This window comes from Selaginella moellendorffii, unplaced genomic scaffold (genome assembly GCF_000143415.4).
Source record: "Selaginella moellendorffii unplaced genomic scaffold, v1.0 SELMOscaffold_66, whole genome shotgun sequence".
NCBI classification, from domain to species: Eukaryota; Viridiplantae; Streptophyta; class Lycopodiopsida; order Selaginellales; family Selaginellaceae; genus Selaginella; species Selaginella moellendorffii.
Window position 1 is genome coordinate 603,869 of NW_003314327.1, and position 16,898 is coordinate 620,766.

At 49.7% G+C, this 16,898-nt stretch overlaps 6 protein-coding genes and 1 long non-coding RNA gene across 11 annotated transcripts; 3 read left to right on the forward strand and 4 right to left on the reverse strand.

Annotated features, from left to right (window-relative positions):
* Positions 1–776: 776 nt before the first annotated feature.
* Positions 777–2,701, forward strand: LOC9649668 (serine/threonine-protein kinase SRK2A). Of its 2 annotated transcripts, XM_002985132.2 has the most exons (9): positions 787–1,140; positions 1,196–1,270; positions 1,342–1,443; positions 1,502–1,555; positions 1,613–1,705; positions 1,760–1,852; positions 1,973–2,077; positions 2,143–2,241; positions 2,308–2,701. In XM_002985132.2, exons 1-9 carry the CDS (start codon positions 943–945, stop codon positions 2,569–2,571), a joined length of 1,083 nt encoding a protein of 360 aa, XP_002985178.1. In that variant the 5' UTR covers positions 787–942; the 3' UTR covers positions 2,572–2,701. The 2 variants fall into 2 exon arrangements, with proteins under 2 accessions (XP_024514820.1, XP_002985178.1); XM_024659052.1 differs by having other exon boundaries at positions 777–1,140; positions 1,613–1,852.
* Positions 2,595–5,864, reverse strand: LOC9649306 (SNARE-interacting protein KEULE). The gene is made up of 21 exons (XM_024659051.1): positions 5,715–5,864; positions 5,600–5,658; positions 5,472–5,553; positions 5,325–5,403; positions 5,219–5,269; positions 5,065–5,161; positions 4,985–5,017; positions 4,814–4,930; positions 4,563–4,760; positions 4,427–4,510; positions 4,275–4,370; positions 4,141–4,217; positions 3,993–4,086; positions 3,816–3,941; positions 3,652–3,747; positions 3,491–3,598; positions 3,354–3,431; positions 3,095–3,297; positions 2,947–3,040; positions 2,800–2,889; positions 2,595–2,723 (listed from the first exon to the last, which is right to left on the reverse strand). Exons 1-21 carry the CDS (start codon positions 5,764–5,766, stop codon positions 2,682–2,684), a joined length of 1,956 nt encoding a protein of 651 aa, XP_024514819.1. The 5' UTR covers positions 5,767–5,864; the 3' UTR covers positions 2,595–2,681.
* Positions 5,865–5,922: 58 nt separating this feature from the next.
* LOC9649669 lies at positions 5,923–6,940 on the forward strand. The gene is made up of 4 exons (XM_002985133.2): positions 5,923–6,234; positions 6,303–6,361; positions 6,433–6,553; positions 6,605–6,940. The coding sequence occupies exons 1-4, from the start codon at positions 6,014–6,016 to the stop codon at positions 6,681–6,683; spliced, it is 480 nt and encodes a 159-aa protein (XP_002985179.2). The 5' UTR covers positions 5,923–6,013; the 3' UTR covers positions 6,684–6,940.
* On the reverse strand, positions 6,141–6,482 carry LOC112340522. Its single transcript, XR_002990146.1, has 3 exons — positions 6,413–6,482; positions 6,274–6,353; positions 6,141–6,219 (listed from the first exon to the last, which is right to left on the reverse strand). It is a non-coding gene; the product is annotated as an uncharacterized LOC112340522 (long non-coding RNA).
* On the reverse strand, positions 6,813–7,934 carry LOC9649307 (glycolipid transfer protein 1). Its single transcript, XM_002985245.2, has 6 exons — positions 7,728–7,934; positions 7,607–7,662; positions 7,424–7,554; positions 7,212–7,347; positions 6,999–7,130; positions 6,813–6,939 (listed from the first exon to the last, which is right to left on the reverse strand). Exons 1-6 carry the CDS (start codon positions 7,867–7,869, stop codon positions 6,904–6,906), a joined length of 633 nt encoding a protein of 210 aa, XP_002985291.1. The 5' UTR covers positions 7,870–7,934; the 3' UTR covers positions 6,813–6,903.
* A 3,402-nt stretch (positions 7,935–11,336) lies between these two features.
* LOC112340533 lies at positions 11,337–15,158 on the forward strand. The gene is made up of 4 exons (XM_024659113.1): positions 11,337–11,497; positions 11,673–14,325; positions 14,512–14,596; positions 14,953–15,158. The coding sequence occupies exons 1-4, from the start codon at positions 11,337–11,339 to the stop codon at positions 15,156–15,158; spliced, it is 3,105 nt and encodes a 1,034-aa protein (XP_024514881.1).
* Positions 14,783–16,677, reverse strand: LOC9649308 (tRNA (guanosine(18)-2'-O)-methyltransferase). 4 transcript variants are annotated; one of them, XM_024659053.1, is made up of 7 exons: positions 16,566–16,677; positions 16,203–16,521; positions 15,997–16,135; positions 15,872–15,933; positions 15,655–15,793; positions 15,393–15,592; positions 14,783–15,345 (listed from the first exon to the last, which is right to left on the reverse strand). In XM_024659053.1, the coding sequence occupies exons 1-6, from the start codon at positions 16,654–16,656 to the stop codon at positions 15,455–15,457; spliced, it is 888 nt and encodes a 295-aa protein (XP_024514821.1). In that variant the 5' UTR covers positions 16,657–16,677; the 3' UTR covers positions 14,783–15,345; positions 15,393–15,454. The 4 variants fall into 4 exon arrangements, with proteins under 4 accessions (XP_024514821.1, XP_024514823.1, XP_024514822.1 ...); XM_024659055.1 differs by lacking the exon at positions 14,783–15,345 and having other exon boundaries at positions 15,480–15,592; positions 15,655–15,667; positions 15,735–15,793; XM_024659056.1 differs by lacking the exon at positions 14,783–15,345 and having other exon boundaries at positions 15,509–15,592; positions 15,655–15,667; positions 15,735–15,807.
* Between the last annotated feature and the right edge of the window lie 221 nt (positions 16,678–16,898).

The following is a 16,898-nucleotide window of genomic DNA, read 5'->3' on the forward strand; positions in this document are numbered from 1 at the left end:
GATTTCAATCTCTCAATTATAATTCGTGAGTGGACTTTGGCGAGCTCCATGATTGATTTGTATTTACGTTGATTTGATTCTATTGGACCCTCATACGTCTCCTACCACACTTTTCAGTGGTGACTATCTCACGAGAAACGGAGAAATGAACTTATGTAATCGTTGAAGCGAAACAAACGTCCAGTGACTTCGCAAAAGAAATGCTCCTGAAGCTGCTGAAGCTCTGGAGTTTTACTGCCACTTCTCCTGTTAGCAAATGCCATGTCGGCCTTCAAAAGAATTCAGGAAGAATTTCTGGGCGGACATCTGTGAGCACGCCATTTCCTTCTTCTACCGCCCCACCTTGATCACCATCCTCCAGTGCCGTGAAAGACGAGCCATGGTCACAGAAGCAAATGCTACCACTAGCTCCACTCGAGGAATCCTCGTCAGTGTATCAGCCACTCTTGTTGTCCACCAAGGATAGAACAAAGCGCCAGTGATTCATGTGCCATACATATCCTTTCTTCCGATTTGATGAGCTTTGTAAAATCAAAAGTGCTTGACACTTCGTCACTAGAACTGTACTAAAATGGACACTTTTAAAGTCACCCCAGCGGACGTTAAGGCATGTTATAGCACCGACAAGATTGAGAATTAAGCTTGTCATTTAGCATAACTATAACTATAATCTTGTCATTTAGCATCACTTTAAACTATAATAAGTATTTAAAATATAAGCACTAAATACGTATTTTATAAAAAGTATATCTATAAGTAGGAATACAAAAACGTTTCACCCGTTTTACCGGTAGTTATCCACAATCCACGAGCTGTTGCTTGGGAGAAAGGGAAAAAGGAAAACCAAAAAATAATAGATACACTAAATACACTGGCAAAGTGCGCTGCGGTAGTGCTTTTGCTCCTGCTAGGGCTTTTGGATTGGCTCGCAGATCCGGCGCCATGGACGACAGCGGAGTGGAGGGCGAGGCCGCGGGCGCCACCGCCGCCGCTGGTCCGGATTATCCGCTCCTCCACGACACGGAGCGCTTCGAGCTGGTGCGGGACATAGGGTCGGGAAATTTCGCTGTGGCGAGGCTCGTCCGCGATCGCGTCACACAGGAATTGTTCGCGGTCAAGTACATTGAGCGCGGGGACAAGGTGAGCTCGCGGCGCATATGTGATCTGGGCTCCAATTCTTGTGCCTGTGATCCAGATTGATGAGAAAGTCCAGAGGGAGATTATCAACCACCGCTCAATGCGACATCCCAATATCGTGCGCTTCAAGGAGGTGGGGAATTTCTCGCCATAGCGATCATTTTGTTCCTTCTTTCCTCCCGGACTTATCTCGCCTCTTACCAGGTCATGCTGACGCCTACTCATCTCGCCATTGTCATGGAATACGCTGCCGGCGGTGAGCTCTTCGAGAGGATTTGCAACGCGACCAGATTTGGCGAAGACGAGGTGATTGCTGGCTTTTTACCTTGGTCTTTTTTTATGTCAAAATCCCGTTTTCTCGTAGGCAAGGTTCTTCTTTCAGCAGCTAATTTCCGGTGTGAGTTACTGCCACAACATGGTAACATTTCCACTTCTTTTCTCCAAACTTTTCTCCTTAACGTGTAGCGTACTCTAGGAAGTCTGCCACCGGGATCTAAAGCTGGAGAACACGCTACTCGACGGCAGCCCGGCTCCACGTCTCAAAATTTGTGACTTCGGCTACTCAAAGGTATCGAGCATTCCGGAAGAGGAGCTAATCCAATCCTGTTTGTGCTCCTTCCAGTCGTCCGTTTTTGATTCGCAGCCAAAGTCAACAGTGGGAACCCCGGCATACATTGCACCGGAGGTGCTGTCCACCAAGAACTACGATGGGAAGGTAAGACCCCACCGCGTTGCTACATAGTCTCAGCACTATCAACTCTCTAGAAGCACAGAGCAGAGTGTCCTTCCTCTGATGATGATGCAGGTGGGTCAGTGATTCAATCATCCCTTTCAGATTGCAGATGTATGGTCCTGCGGCGTCACCCTGTATGTCATGCTCGTCGGTGCCTACCCCTTCGAGGACCCGGAGGATCCCAAAAACTTTCGCAAGACGATTGGAGTGAGCACAAGCTTTGCAAGTTTGATTTCTTCTCATCGAGTTAGTACTCCTTCCTCTTCTTGCAGAGAATACTTAGCGTCCAGTACTCCATCCCGCAATCGGTGGACATCTCTCCAGAGGCGCACGATCTCTTGTCCCGCATTTTTGTTGGGAATCCCAACCAGGTAACTTTGGGTTAAGCCACATCTCCGGTTTTTACAGCGCTTTCTTTTTCTTCTTGTTCTCTCCAGAGGATCAACATTGCCGGTATAAAGAACCACCCTTGGTTCCTCAAGAACTTACCAGCGGAGCTGAGCGATGCTGGAACGAGCACCGTGGACGATCCAAGCCATCCTCAGAGCATCGAGGATATAATGCGGATCATAACCGAGGCAAGGATTCCCGGCGTTCGGGAGTACCTGGACAACGGGGGCCTGGATTTTGACGACATGGATTTGGAGAACGACTTAGACCCAGACTTGGACAGCAGTGGAGAATTCGTGTGTGCCTTGTAGTAAGAAAAAGGCGATGAAGGAAGTGTTAAAAGAAGAAAGAATCATATCGGCCCTGTTTATTTCTACAACGCGGGATGTAAAAAAAACTAGTCATACCTATGTTAAGTATATCAGAAATCCATTATATCCATATCGTTAAGAGTCTTCACCTTCTGTAAGTTGGATTCGAGGTTAGCTAAGTGAGAAAATAGTGTCGTAGGAGAGGCTAAAAGGACTGAAACATCTTACCGCGACAAATTGATGAGGATCATCAATGCAAGTCGATCCCAAAACCACCTCTCGTTTCAATTGACTGGATAACTTGTGAGCAGCACGTAACTAAGTAACAAAACCCAAAGTTAAGAGACAGAAGGAACGTAAACAACGAAATCCAACCTCGGAGTGTGTTATACCGCCCACCACGAACACAAAAATGCGCTTCCCAGTTATCATCTTGGGGTCACTCAGGGCGCTTTTCAACACAGAGTCACTGCGAGAATAGGAAAAACAAGTGAGTGCCATAGGAAAATTAGCTCCCTTTTACCTTGAGTAACCGTCATCAGAGGCTCGCGGTCTCGAGGCCCACGTAGAGCCTGGCTTGGAAGTTCTCATGGACTGCGGTGGTGCTGTCGGCAATCTAGACGACCCCGTGCTGCTAGACTTTCCAGAAGTGCCTTCGCTTGGCCCTTTCACATAGGGATAGTCTTCCAGTGAGAGCTTGCCTTTCTCCATATCTTCCACCAGCTCCTGCAAAACACAACGCGTTACAGGGAACTTGTCGTAAGCGACCAAAGGTGACAAACCTGGAGTAGAGGCGTAAAACGGGAATGCTTCCATTCTTCCTCGTCCTGGTTCCTCTCCTTTCTGTACAGGTTCTTGTTCTTAAAGAGCAAAAGGACGAATCGGCTTCAGTACAAGAAGAACAAAGAGGCGTTTGTACCTTCGAAAACTTTAAAGCAAATCCCCCTGACTGCTTTTTGGATACAGACAGCCCCAAGTACTCAAGATTGGACACCGCAGCCATGTCGCCATCACTTAATCTAGCTAGCTGCAAAACGCTTCAATCACATCCGTCTCTGATGGATAAGTTAACACATTTACCTTCATCCATTGTTGTTTCTTCGATTCATCGAGTTTCTCCGGATGAGTGGCAGCGTAAATCATCAATAAGCGCAACTTGCAATCTGCACTTATATTCTGCCACACCACTGATTTGAATCATATAAAACAAGCCATGGTAGTAAAAAGAAATTCTTATTTTGCACCTCTGTCGTGCTGAGAAAGTTGATGAGCTCTTTGCTTGAAGCATCTCCATATACTAGATTTTGTTCTAACTCTGCGACATCACTGAGACAATGCGTCCTTATTTTACTGTTCAAGGCTGTAGCAATCTGCAATTGCCTAGTGTTATCGCAAAAAATTAAAAGAAGGCATATACTGACATCAATGTGAAGGCTGAGCTTTTCAATTTGATCCCGGTACTGTGGAAGTGCCTGAACAACCTTCTGCATATCTCTTGTTGTCATGTTTTGACCACTGGAAAATGAAGACGTTAATAAAACTCAGAAATAAAAGAACTAGAGAGACTACCTTCCTCCAAGTTTGATTTCAGCAGCTTTGTTCTTATTCGCGAACATTTTCATTTTCTCGTCCAGCTTCACGCTTACCTGTGCGAAGATGAAACACTTAACATAACAAAAAGCTTGAATGCAAGAAAACCTTGCCTCCGCAATATGAAGATCCCGCAGTTCAACCCAGATAGGGTCATGTTCTTCGAGGAGAACTTCCTTCTGTTCTCTTTTACCAGAGCTAGTTGTAATCTATATAAAAAAAAAAAAACGCTAGTGTCATAAACCATGAACTTTGGTACATCTACCTCGTATGTATACTTGCTCCCCTCCAGACTTAATAAATCATGACACATGGCCTCGTATGTCCACTCGTGTATCACGGGAGCAATCTGTGCTTCAAACGTCAGGTTTGTAGGTAGAACTGACAAGCACCATACTTACCGGATCTACGGCACGATCCAGTATGAGGAGGTCACACGTCTCATTTTGAGGAAAATCAGGAAGCGACGACTTGTACTTCATAAGACGATCCCAAACACATGCAGCCAGTTTTGTAGGCAGTAAGTCAGAATTGGTAGTTGCAGCGGTACTATTAGCTGCTGCCGATCTTGCTGCACGGTAGCGAATATAAGGAAACTCCTGTGACAAAGAAAAAGTGAGCACACAGTGATTTGAAATAACAACAGCAATACTCTGAAAGAGGCAAATACTGTGGTCAGACGCCGCGCAACTGTATCAAGGACAAAGTCGAGCTCCTTCTGCTCGCCAAACAATTGCTGTAGTGCTCTGTCATTGTCTGTAACAAAGCCCTGCCCTCAAGATGTTTCAATTACGTGATTGAATAACTCGAGAACATTACTAACCTGCATATCGATTGCCAAGTACTCGAGATTGACCTGTGAGAGAAGTATCAGCAGCAATTCAGCCAAGTATCAAGCTGTACCTCTCTAAGAGCAGAAATCCGTGACATCAAAGCTCTGTCCTCTTTAATTGCCTTGAGAAGATCCCGTGGCAACGTGGAGCTGAAGTACACATAAGCTCTAAAAGCAGAAATAAATCCCGGGTGAGTATCCAGCAGGAGACACTAGCTACCTTACTTCTTGTAGAGAGGAGACTTTCCTGACATATCCGAGACAAATTTCTTCACACTGCATTACCAAATCCAACAATCTAGAAACGAAGCAACAAAGACCAAATGCGAACCTTTCCCTCGAAGGCTGGATGAAGTAGACAGCGTCTAGAGCAGGCAATGGTTGCCTGCGCCTGTTAAGATCTTCGACCACTGGACGGAACAAAAGCAAAAGGAAATGAGAGAAAAACGATCAAGAAAATCAACCACGAGAAACTAACGTGAGACTCCCTCGTCTGTGATGTCCGCCATTTTGCAAGAACTCGACATCACTTTCACGGTGAGCTCATCCATGATCAAAACCTGTCAACAATACATCTCTGCCACTGAAAGTTTCGCAAAGATTTACCTTCCAAGGCGATGCGCTCTTGGTGCTCTTGGCAGATCTAAGCATCTCGTGTAGAAGACCTGCGCAAGACAACTGACGATCAAACCTAGATCCCGGAATTCATCACAGAACTCACGCTCGCGGGTGTTTTGCCGGAACGATCGATAGGCGCCATCGCCGTCGGCCATGAGGAGAATGAAGCTTTGGCGCGTGGATCAGACCGAGCTAGGAGAGAAGCACTAGCCACGAATCACCCCGGAGCGCATCGAAAGACTTGACGTTTTCGCCCTAAACCCTGCTCTACGATCTATAGTTCGAATCCCATGAAAAATAATAAGTAAAACAAGGTCGCGAGTTCGATTCCAGGTGGGGTGAAGTATGCCAGCCACACACACTACACACGCTTCTTCGTCTCTTTTCTAGATCGTTCTCGTCATGGCGCTCGAGCAGCCATCCCTCACATCGCTCTCTCAGGTTCTTCCTCGCAAATCTCACAGCACTTGTACCTCCATTAGATTGCGAGGCACCGATCGATGGGCTCTCAAGAGCAGCTTCTTCAATGCTGGTTCTCGATTAGCTCCAGCTCAAACCATGGCAGCGTCCAGGATTTCAATGCGAGTTGCCACGAACAAGGCGTATATCTGCTCAGATTGCGGGTAAAAAGCCAACATCTAGATAGAAATGAAAGAAGGAACCTTATGCTTCGTGGATTTTTTTCTTGAAGGTACATCTATAACGATCGAACGCCATTCTCAAAGCTTCCAAACGACTACTCCTGTCCAGGTAGCGATTTGTTAGGACGAACTTCAAGTTTTTTTCCGTGCTTCTTCTTACATCCTGCTTGCTGGTTAAAGTCTGTCTTGCTCCAAAGAGACGCTTCAAACCATACGGCGAACCTGTTGCACGTAATGCAAACAGCACCGACGTGCGCAAAGCTCGAAAGGAGCAACTCAAAAAAGCAAATTCCAACCTCGGGTACGAGCTTATCGACTCGTCTTCACTTTCCTGTAAACTTTTTTGTCTCAGATCTGCGCTTCCAGTTGCCATTGCTGTCGGCCTTGCGATACTGGCTGGAACGTATTTCTACCTGAACATTCAATACTAGAAGTCAGTCGGCCAAAACGAACAAAAGAAGGAAAACGAACTACATACCACAGATTGTTCTGTCCAAATATGAAGCTGGTGTTTTGAGCAGACGGTGAAATGCGAGAATGCAATGCAGGACAAACAAACGTAGAAAACCTTGTACTGTTATTGCGCCAAAATTTTCGTCTACCAAAAAAGTTTCACGGCGTCAAATAAAAAGAATTTGCTCGATTTCCATATTAGGCCGCCTTCATGTCATCGAGGCCAACGCTTTTCTGCAAAGCACCAGATTGCCACTGTCACAAACAGAAACTCTCTAGCCAATCAACCATACCAAAAACTGATGATTCTCCAGGAGAAGCGGCGAGAACGATGACAAAAACTTCTCTATGTCGGAGCTCAGGCTTTCGCCACCACCGAGCATTTCCATAAACTTCTTCCTTTCCGGCGTCAGCTTCATCGCCATCTGCACAGAATTTCATGGAGGATGACGAAACGAAAACTCATAAACCAAACCAGGCTACATCTGTGCAGCAGCTATACTCACCGTGAAGGCTCCACTTGCAATCCATCCGTGGTACTTCTTAAGCGTGGCGGCGTACGCCTCAGTCGAGGCTTGTGTCATGGTCCAGTCGGGATGACGCAAGAGGTTGTCGAACAAGTTCATCAAAAAATCCATGGCCCTGAATTCTCCCAAGGAGTTAATCTAAGTACCATGCCCAGGCCTAGCTACCAGAGAGAACTCAAAAAGAAGAGTACCTCGTTAACCACAGCAAGCCATTGCTACAGCTTTTGGACCCCTTCGCGGTTTTCTCGTCGACCTCCCTCCTTACGATGTCGTACAGAAGGTACAAGCCCGACGTATCTTCGTTATAGCGCGTCTCTAGCCGCTGGTTGCAAGCGAATCAGCACCTACATTCTACCAAATTCGCGAAATCTCACCGCGATGTTGCCGCCGATGTCCGATTTCACCATCGCCATCGCAGATCCAAACTTGTCTACACAAGAAATTCCCAGAAAAGGAGCATCAGATCCGCGGAAATTCGCAAGCGCGGGCACTGACCTATCACCGGAAGGACAAGGCGGCAAACGTCCAGGAACTGCTTAGTGAGAATGTCGCCGGACGGAGATCTCACCATGGGGATCGCATCGATCGCCTCGCGGAACGCGCTGGCGCTCTCCACCGTCGCCGTGCTGCTCGCCATTGCTCTCTCTCTCTCTCTCTCTCTCCCTTCGAGCGCGTTCTTGGAGCCCTAAAATCCTGGGCTGTGATGACGTGGCAATGCGATGTGCCACGAGCGCGCCAATGGTCAAAAAAAATGATATTTAAAAGTACGACGCCAGTGAGTGGGAAGGCACCACGTAAAGTAAGAAAAGAAGAGAATGGTGGAAAGAATTGACAATGTAGTACTTGATACGTATGGATGTGCTCCAAATTGGTTTTCATCGTTTTTCATTTATACTAATCCAAGCTTACAAAAGTTTCTTATGTTACTAAAATTCAAGCTTAGCAAACACACACAAACTCGCACAGGAATCATGCACTCCACCCCGCTCTTATTAATTGGCGCCACAAGGCCTTCATGATTGTGTGGAGTTGCAAATTTCCCCATCCAAATTGTGTCTCCAGTGTCGCCACTCCGTATGATGGAACCGCATTGTATAGTATCATTGCCTAAGAAAATACTGTATGATTACATTAGCGATACATAATACTCCGCCTTCGATTTCCACAGAGCATGATTTTCTCTCAATAAACCACTACCTAAACAAGAACGTGGTCAAGAAGCACCCAAGAGTGTCCATACAAGCTTTCGCTCTCATACATACGTTCTTCCGGCTGGTTTACACCCCGAAGCAGATTTGGGGAAATCGGTTCATCATTATAAGTACTTAAATACCAGTCCGAATCGGGTCAACGTTGCGGGTAAAAAAACAAGGAGATAAAAAGAAAATAAAACCATGTACTGCACGGTAACTAGGTCTAAGAAGGATGTACACTGCGAATTCAATGGCCCTGATCGGTTTTGTCCCCGACGGTTATCATGCCTAGCTACCATCACAAACTAAGATGCAAAGACCCCCAAGTTACGTCTAAACCTCACTAAACCCCACTAAACCCCGTTAAACCCTTCTGAAACCCACCTTTTGGGAGCCCTAAAAAACTGTACTCTGACCTAACAGAACTTCTACTGATTTCTGGAACTAGAAGCGAGCGGGAATTGAAGCCCACAGCTTGCCTAGTTTGGACACAGAGCATGATGAGATGCCATGAATGAGCGCAAAGGCAGGCAAAGAAAGTTTGGAGAGAGAGGCGAAAGAAGTATTGATGCAGCACGAGGGGATTGTGTTGTGTGTTGTTATGGGTTGTCTTTGGAGTAGCTACTGCTACTACGACAATGTAGTTTTTTATATACATAGGGCAGCGCTATCATCCATCCGGCGGCCCAGAATGCGAGACAAGTTAAGGGAAGAAGTTAACACACCCGTTGATTTCCCATGATAGTCTCAGTGTCCTGCTCCCGTTCCGTGCTGCTTGGAGCTGCGCCTCTTCTGTTGGATCTATACGAGCTTTCTTAGGGTTTCCGTAGCTGCCGTCCTTGTGAGTCAGTCCTCTAATCTTTAGATACATTGGAACCAAATGCTTAATTGGTTTGCGTTGATTGGGGTTGTTTTGGTAGTTGTGGCTGGCTTGCTGGCGTCTTCTCGTCTGGTTTCGTTCCTTCGCGCCCTAAGTGGGAAAAGGTGGTACGGGTTCGACGCCATGCCAGTTGCATGGGCCTGGAACGCATATGATGAGAGTTCCTTCTTTCCTTCGCCACCTCCAGCCAGTTGATCCGAGGCCGCCCGTACGCGGCCTCAAAATTTTCAAGATCCAGCTTGAAAAAGTCCGGATTGTGTATAAAAAGTGGAGAGGAGTTGAATCCGAGCGAGTTAGCGGCCTCCAGCGAGTCGTGGATGTGGTTTTGCGGTCATCCCTGTTACCCAACGGTCGGAAGCAAGCTAATTTTGATGATCTCGTCACAGCACAAGCCAACACGCCACTGAATCTGAGTATATACTCCATCTACTACAAAGCCATTTTAAAATTAGAAAAATAACATTTTTTTTCTCTATTTAATTCTTTTTTTCGCTTTGGGTTGGTGGCTGGCTCTCTCCCTGATTAAGGAAGATTCCCGGGCTCGGTTTCAAGCAAGCCGCCAGCCCGGCCAGTATAACGTTCATGCTAGTAGAAGACGCATGGTCCTTTTTATATAGCAAAAGCTAAACAAGACTAAACAATACGAGGCCCGATTTTCTTGGCCCCTAAAACAAATCTTCGTCTCTGTTTTTGCAGTATGTGGAATCCGCTTGAATCATAAATTTATATACCCCACTGTCCAATGTGTACAAGATTTTCAACAAAGCCCGATCTTGGGCTTGATACTCTCGCAGGAAAAAAGGTGGTCTCTATAAGTAGAATGTGAATCGACGCATCGCACTACTAATCCTTTTTTTACCACCACCGAAGGGAGCGAATATTCCCGGGCCGGAGTCAAGCGACAAACGGAAAGGGCGTATTAGGAAGATGGCGCGGATTAGGCGGCGTTAATGCGAGCTTAAGCTAATTGGCGAACGTTCTAGCAGACTGACAAGGGGATTCATGAAAGCAACTGCCTTCTGCTCGATTAAAAGCTCGCCATGGATTGATTTGCTTTATTAAGCTGGCCGCTAACAATAAGCATTAAATGCAGTCGTCGTCGTTCGTCGCCCACATGAGAAAAAGAAATACATTTCTTTTTATTTCTGTTTGCGAGAAAAGTAAAAAGTAAAACCAAAAACACCCATCAATAAAATATACCAATATACCTTTTACTTTTCACCGGCCAGTCAACCGCGTACCGTGGCCACCACGAGGGTGGTGGACGCAAGCAGCTTTTCTATTGCGGGACGGGACCTTTGTGTTGCATGCGTACCGCGTAGGTTAAGTGGCACACTAATTACCGCAATAATACGAGAGTTTTCGGCGATTAAAATACCAACCCCCGGAATTGCTTTTTTGCAAAACCTTTTGAAAAATGAGTATTTTAAAATGAAAATGGTTATCATGGGTTTACCACCCACCCCATCTCGAAATGTATATATTCTCTGTTTCCGTGTACAAGTTGTCAGTATATGTGCGTGCGTGCGTGCGTGCGTGCGTTTTCTAGGCCGTCTTCTTGGCTGGTCTTTTTTGTAACATTTTTTTTCCCTTAATTCTAATTTTTAAAAGTACCTACAGACGTAGCGCCCAAAAATACCCCCTTCTTTTTGCGGTTCCTTTATTATTTAATTTGGTATAAGAAAAAAGAGAGGAAATTTTCTCTCAGTGTTGTGTTGTGTGTGTGTTTTTTTTTTCGGTATAGGGGGGGGTTGTTGATGTCGCTGGCTGCGGTGGTGGTGTGTGCCCTGTGGGTTTTGTCTTCCAAGTCACTCCACCAGAGAAGAACACACAGTTAGGTATAGGTGGTAGTAGTATAGTTCTAGTTGTAGAGTTGGTTCCAAGGGAATTGGGTGCTAATCGCGACTGCTCAATCTCTCAAGCAAAGAAAGCTTGGACAGCTCTCTACAATCTAAAAGCCCAGGAACAAGGAAGAAGCAAAGAGTTAGAACAAGAAAAAGAGGAGGGGAGAGAAAGAGGGGGAGAGAGGCGATGGCGATGGCGATGATCTCGGACTCCTCTCCCCAGCTCGGGCCCCCGGCGACGCTCGATCTCGGGCTGGCCACACCGGCATTGATGGGAGAATGCTCCGCCGCCGCGGGGGCGGAGCAAGGGGTCCAATTGAGGAGGAAGGGAACGCTGGAGCAGCAGCTGTGAGTTCTAGTTCTTCTTTCTTCGTCTTCTTCTTCTTCTTCCTCTTCCGGGAGTGATTCCAATTTCCTGCTGGGTCGAGCTCCTCGATACGATCCAGCAACGAAAAAAAAAAGCCCAGGAGGAGGAGAAAAAAAAGCGCACATACGAGAAAAGAAAGGAAAAAAAAATACACAGGAGAAAAGCCGCGGACGAGGAGCGTAACATGGCAGCCACAACGACGACAGGGGGGGGCACGGTGGCGGCGGGGGCGGGGTCGGCGGCGGGGGCAGCAGGGGGGAGTGGATCGATTGGGGGCGGAGGGGGTAGCGGCGCTGGCGGGGCTGGCGGCGGCGCTGGCGGAGACGAGGATCTCACCGTCAAGACAATGCGTAAGCGCTACGAGGGACTGCTGCTAGTGAGGAGCAAGGCCGTCAAGGGCAAGGGCGCGTGGTACTGGTCACACCTGGAGCCGATCCTCGTCCACAATCCCGACACTGGCACGCCCAAGGCCGTGAAGCTGCGATGCGGCCTCTGCAACGCCATGTTCTCCGCCTCCAACCCCTCGCGCACCGCCAGCGAGCACCTCAAGCGCGGCACTTGCCCTAATTTCAGCGGCGCCTACCGCCCCCTCGGATCGTCCCCGCCTCCGCCAGCGGCGGGCGTGGCGGCCGCCGCTGCCGCGATCGCCACCGCCACCACCCCGAAATCCTCCTCCGGCCGCAAGCGCGCCGCGGCATTGTCCTCGCAGAATCAACAGCAGCAGCAGCAGCAGCAGCAGCAAAGCCTCGCGATCGTGCCAGCGGCGCCACCGGCTCCCGGATCGTCGGTTCCAGCGGGATCGGGCGCGGCGGCGGCACCGGCGGCGCTGGATGAGAGGCTGCCGCTCCACCTCTCGGGCGGCAAGGAGGATCTGGGCGCGCTGGCGCTGCTCGAGGACAACGTGAAGCGGATCAAGAGCCCCGGACTGAAGCCTGGTTCTAGCGGCGGTGGCCTCACCAAGGAGCAAGGGGAGGCCGCCATCGCGCTCCTCGCGGACTGGCTCTACGAGTCCCACGCCACCGTGCCCCTGGCGGTGGTAGAGCATCCCAAATTCCGGGCCTTCCTCGCGCAGATCGGGCTCCAGGGCGCGGCCAGCCGGCGGCTCCTGGCGGGGCCGCGGCTGGACGCGCGATTCGAGGAGGTGAAGAGGCAATCCGAGGCTCGGCTGGGCGACGCGCTCTTCTTCCAGATCTCCACCGATGGCTGGAAGCGCCGCTCGATCTTTCCAATCTCTCCTTCCTTGGCGCTGTCCTCCCCGGCGGCGATGGCAATGGCGGCGATGGCGATGGATCCTTCTTCCTCCCCTTCCAGCGTCAGCGATCTCGTCTACATCACGATCAATCTCCCCAATGGCAGCAGCCTCTTCTGGCGCGCGCTGCCGATCGGCGGTAGCGGCGGGGCGAAGGCAGTGGAGGCGATCCTCGAGGAGGCGGTGGCGGCGCTGTGCGGCGGATCGCCGGAGCGCTGCGTGGGGATCGTGGCGGACGCGGGCAAGGCGGTGAACAAGGCGCTGCGCGAGGTGGAGTCCCGGCGGTCCTGGATCGTGAGCGTCCCCTGCCAGGCACAGGCCTTCGCCAGCCTCCTCCGCGACTTCGCCAAGCGATCCCCGCTCTTTCGATCCGTCGCAACCGACTGCCTCAAGCTCGTCGCCTTCTTCTCGGGCAATCACCCCGCACGGACGCTCCTCCAGCGCTTCCAGCGCGACGCCTACGCGAGGATCCGCGCCCTGGCGGAGCTCGCCGAGGCGGCGGCGACCGCAGCAGCATCAGCGAGCTCCTCCTCCGCCAGCGCGGCCGATCGCGACACGGTGGATCCCGCGCTGGCGCTGCTCCTCCCGGACGGGATCGCCGCCAGCGCGCGCGCGCTCCACGCCATCGTCGCGGACGCGTCCTTCAAGATGGTGTACGCTGGCGGGGACGACCCGGCGGCGCGCGAGGCATCGGAGATCGTCCTCTCGCAGGGGTTCTGGAAGGATTTGGAGGCGGTCCAGGCGATCTCGCGGGTGGTGGCGGTGATGATCCGCGACATGGAGGCCGAGCGCCCGCTCGTCAGCCAGTGCCTGCCAATGTGGGAGGAGCTCCGGGACAAGCTCATGGATTGCTGCGCGCGGCATGGAAAGGATCAAGCGTCGATCATGCGGCTGATCCAGGCGCGATTCACGACGAACTACCACCCGGCGTGGTCGGCTGCGCTGGTACTCGACCCGCTCTACCTCGTCAAGGACGCAAACAACCGCTACCTCCCGCCATACAAGATCCTGAGCTCCGAGCAGGAGAAGGACGTGGATCGGCTCATCACGCGGCTGGTTTCGCGCGAGGAGGCGCACATCGTGCTCATGGAGCTCATGAAGTGGCGGTCCGAGGGGCTGGATCCGCTGTACGCGCAGGCGGTGCAGGTGAAGGAGACGGATCCGGCGACGGGGAGGGTGAAATGTATGAGCGGGCAGAGCCGGAGGCTGGTGTGGGAGACGTGCTTGAACGAGTTCCGGCTGCTGGGAAAGGTGGCGGCGAGGTTGATCTTCTTGCATGCGACGTCCGGGGGGGTGAAGAGCTGGGCGCTCAAGGTGGCGGGGAAAGGTGGCGGAGGGTTTGGAGGCGGATTTGGGGGCCTTGGGAGGGTGGCGGCGGAGCGGGCGGGGAAGATGATGTACGTAGCGGCGCACGCGAAGCTGGAGCGGCATGATTTCGTGACTGACGAGGAGCGGGAGTTTTTGGCGGCGGCGGTGGAGGAGGAGGAGGAGATGGGTGGCGGCAGCTTGGCACGGACGAGTAGTGGGACTAACAGGGAGGGTGCCGACGGTGGGAATGGTGTTGGTGCCGGGGATCATCACCACCACCACCATCACCAGCAGCAGCAGCAGCAGCACGAGGGGTTTCTAGGACCTGGAGGAGGAGGAGGATCGACTCACTTGTAAAACTTTCTACGGAGTTCTTAGAACTTTGGGATGGTGAACATCTTGACTCTCACTCACACAACTCGGCTGGATCGTTTCTAGGAAGATTGGGGGGAGGAGTCGATCGAAATAACGAGAGAGGCGAGGCGACTGAGGAAGAAATTGGGACTCTTGGAGGAGGATCAAGGTTTCATTTTTGATGATTGATGGCTTTCTTGCTTTGCATGCTTTGCTCGACAAAGTTAGCGAGCGAGCTTGCCTTGTTTGATTCGAGCATAGGCATCTGGCCAAGTTGGCGAACCCCCCCTTTTGTAAATTTCTTTTGTTTCTCATCTTTGATACACAGATAGACAATAGATCTCTCCGATCTCTCTTGGAGAATAAGAATCCGGAGTTTCTTTGGATTCGCGTCATTTAAAAAAAAAGAAAGAAAATCGATGGCAATACCATATTCTCTTTCTTCTCTCTCTCTTTTTCAGGTGTGAAAGGTGAATGTATTGGAGAATGGGGACGGACGAGTATTAATTGCTGGCTTGCTTGCAGATTTGCTTGGCACCGGTTTTGATGGGACAGTGTCTGGTTTTGGTTCGAGGAACTTAAGGAACGGTTCAAATCAATCAAGCAAACGGGATAAGGAGACGACGACGATATCTGGATCTGCGGCGGCGATCGTCTTAACGTTAAGCCTCTTGCTTTTCTGCGTAGTTTTGGCTTTCGCTGAATTCAATCAAGAGAAGAACGGGCTTTGATGATGTGAAACTGAAGATCCAAATCCCTGGAGGGCAAATGCATCTATCAATCAGGCACTGAGTTTGGTGTAAGCGTGCACGATCCATCAAGCCAAGGGAGGCCCTTGGAGTTTACAACGTCATTGCCAGGATCTTGTTGGAAATTGGAATGGAAGAAAAATGAGTTCCTTTGAGTTGAGATGGAACACTGTAGGAGAAACGTTTAACAGGGGAAAAAAAACCAAGAAGACTTACCTGGTTGGCTGCCACGAAGAACGTCAATAAAGATCGATCTCTTCCTGAAGAACTGGATGGTTTTAAAAGTTCCTGTATTGATCGAGTTGGCGCTTCTTGGCCAGATCGCTGAAAATGTCTGCCGAGTTGCGCTTGTACCGGAGGAAAAACTCCGCCATCAAGATCTCTTGCTGCTCCGGCTCTAGATCTCCATGAAACCCCTGGCCGGATCATCACAAACGCTGTGAGAAACTCCTCACGCTTCCAGTGACTTTAAACTTACGTTCCTAGCGATCCTGTCACAAACGGCATGACGCATGAGAATTCCAGCCGCGACCGACACGTTGAGAGAATCCACCATACCAAACATTGGAATCCCGCAAAGTATGTCCGCCTGGGACGTGGAGTAGTCACTGGCACCCCTGCGTGTAAGAAACTACAAACGTAAGAAAGCTTCTTTTCTATAGCTGAAAAGAAAGATCCAATGACAACTAACTTACTCGTGCTCGTTACCGAAAATCACTGCAGTTGGAATCGTCCAGTCCATATCACAGATAGAAACCTGGCAAGGACGAAGAACTCATAAACAAAAAAAAAAAGAAGAGGAAAATAGAGGCTTTAGTACCGTGTCATGACTTGTGCTTGTCACTGCTATCCGGTAACCCCGAGATCTCAATGCTTGGATACAATCTTTTGCGCAGTTCCATACCTCAACATCTAGCCACCGTTCTGTCCCTCTATGTGCTCTCCTCACACCTTTGTACCTGAAGATCACACACAAAAACAACAAATGATATAGACGAAAGCTCGATCATCATTCCAAAAACTCACCCTTTAACAGTGAGAGACGTGATCACATGAACGGACTGGAAGCCAAACGCTTCCGCGGATCTAAAGATGGCGGCGATGTTGCCCGCGTTGTCCAGAGCCTCGGCCACGAAACACGCCGAGTAGCTCCTGCTGCGCACAACCCGCTCAAAGCGCTCCTTCATTTGCTTTTCCACGAACTCGGCCAGGGAAGCAATCACCACTTTGCTGCTGGATGATTGCTTCTCCTGTCTATCCAGATGGAACTCGTCCTTATAGGGGAACCAGGGGCGATTGGATGCCGGGGCAGCATCGATCAAGCATGCCTCGTGGTTGAAAATCTCTATATAGAGTGGTCTGGAATCACAACGTTTTGGACAATCTTACCTGGGACAATGGCGGGAGGACTCGTTGAAGGTATTTGCTGCCGCTGGAACGAAAACCGCACGGGGGAAATCGCACTAAGGCAGAGCAACATCAGGAAACCCTAGCATTCTCCAAAATGGAAAAAGGTAAATATAAAAACACTAAGGGTTACAAAGAAAAGAAGCTAGATAAATAGATCAACTAGGAGTAACTTGGTTTCTTAGTATGTAAAAGAAATAAAGAGAACTAGAACAGAATAAAAAGAGGAAAATTAAATTGGTGCTAAACTCATTTATATTTGTGCTTTTGGGCTTTTATTTTACATGTTATTTATTTAAATAAATATCTTATAAT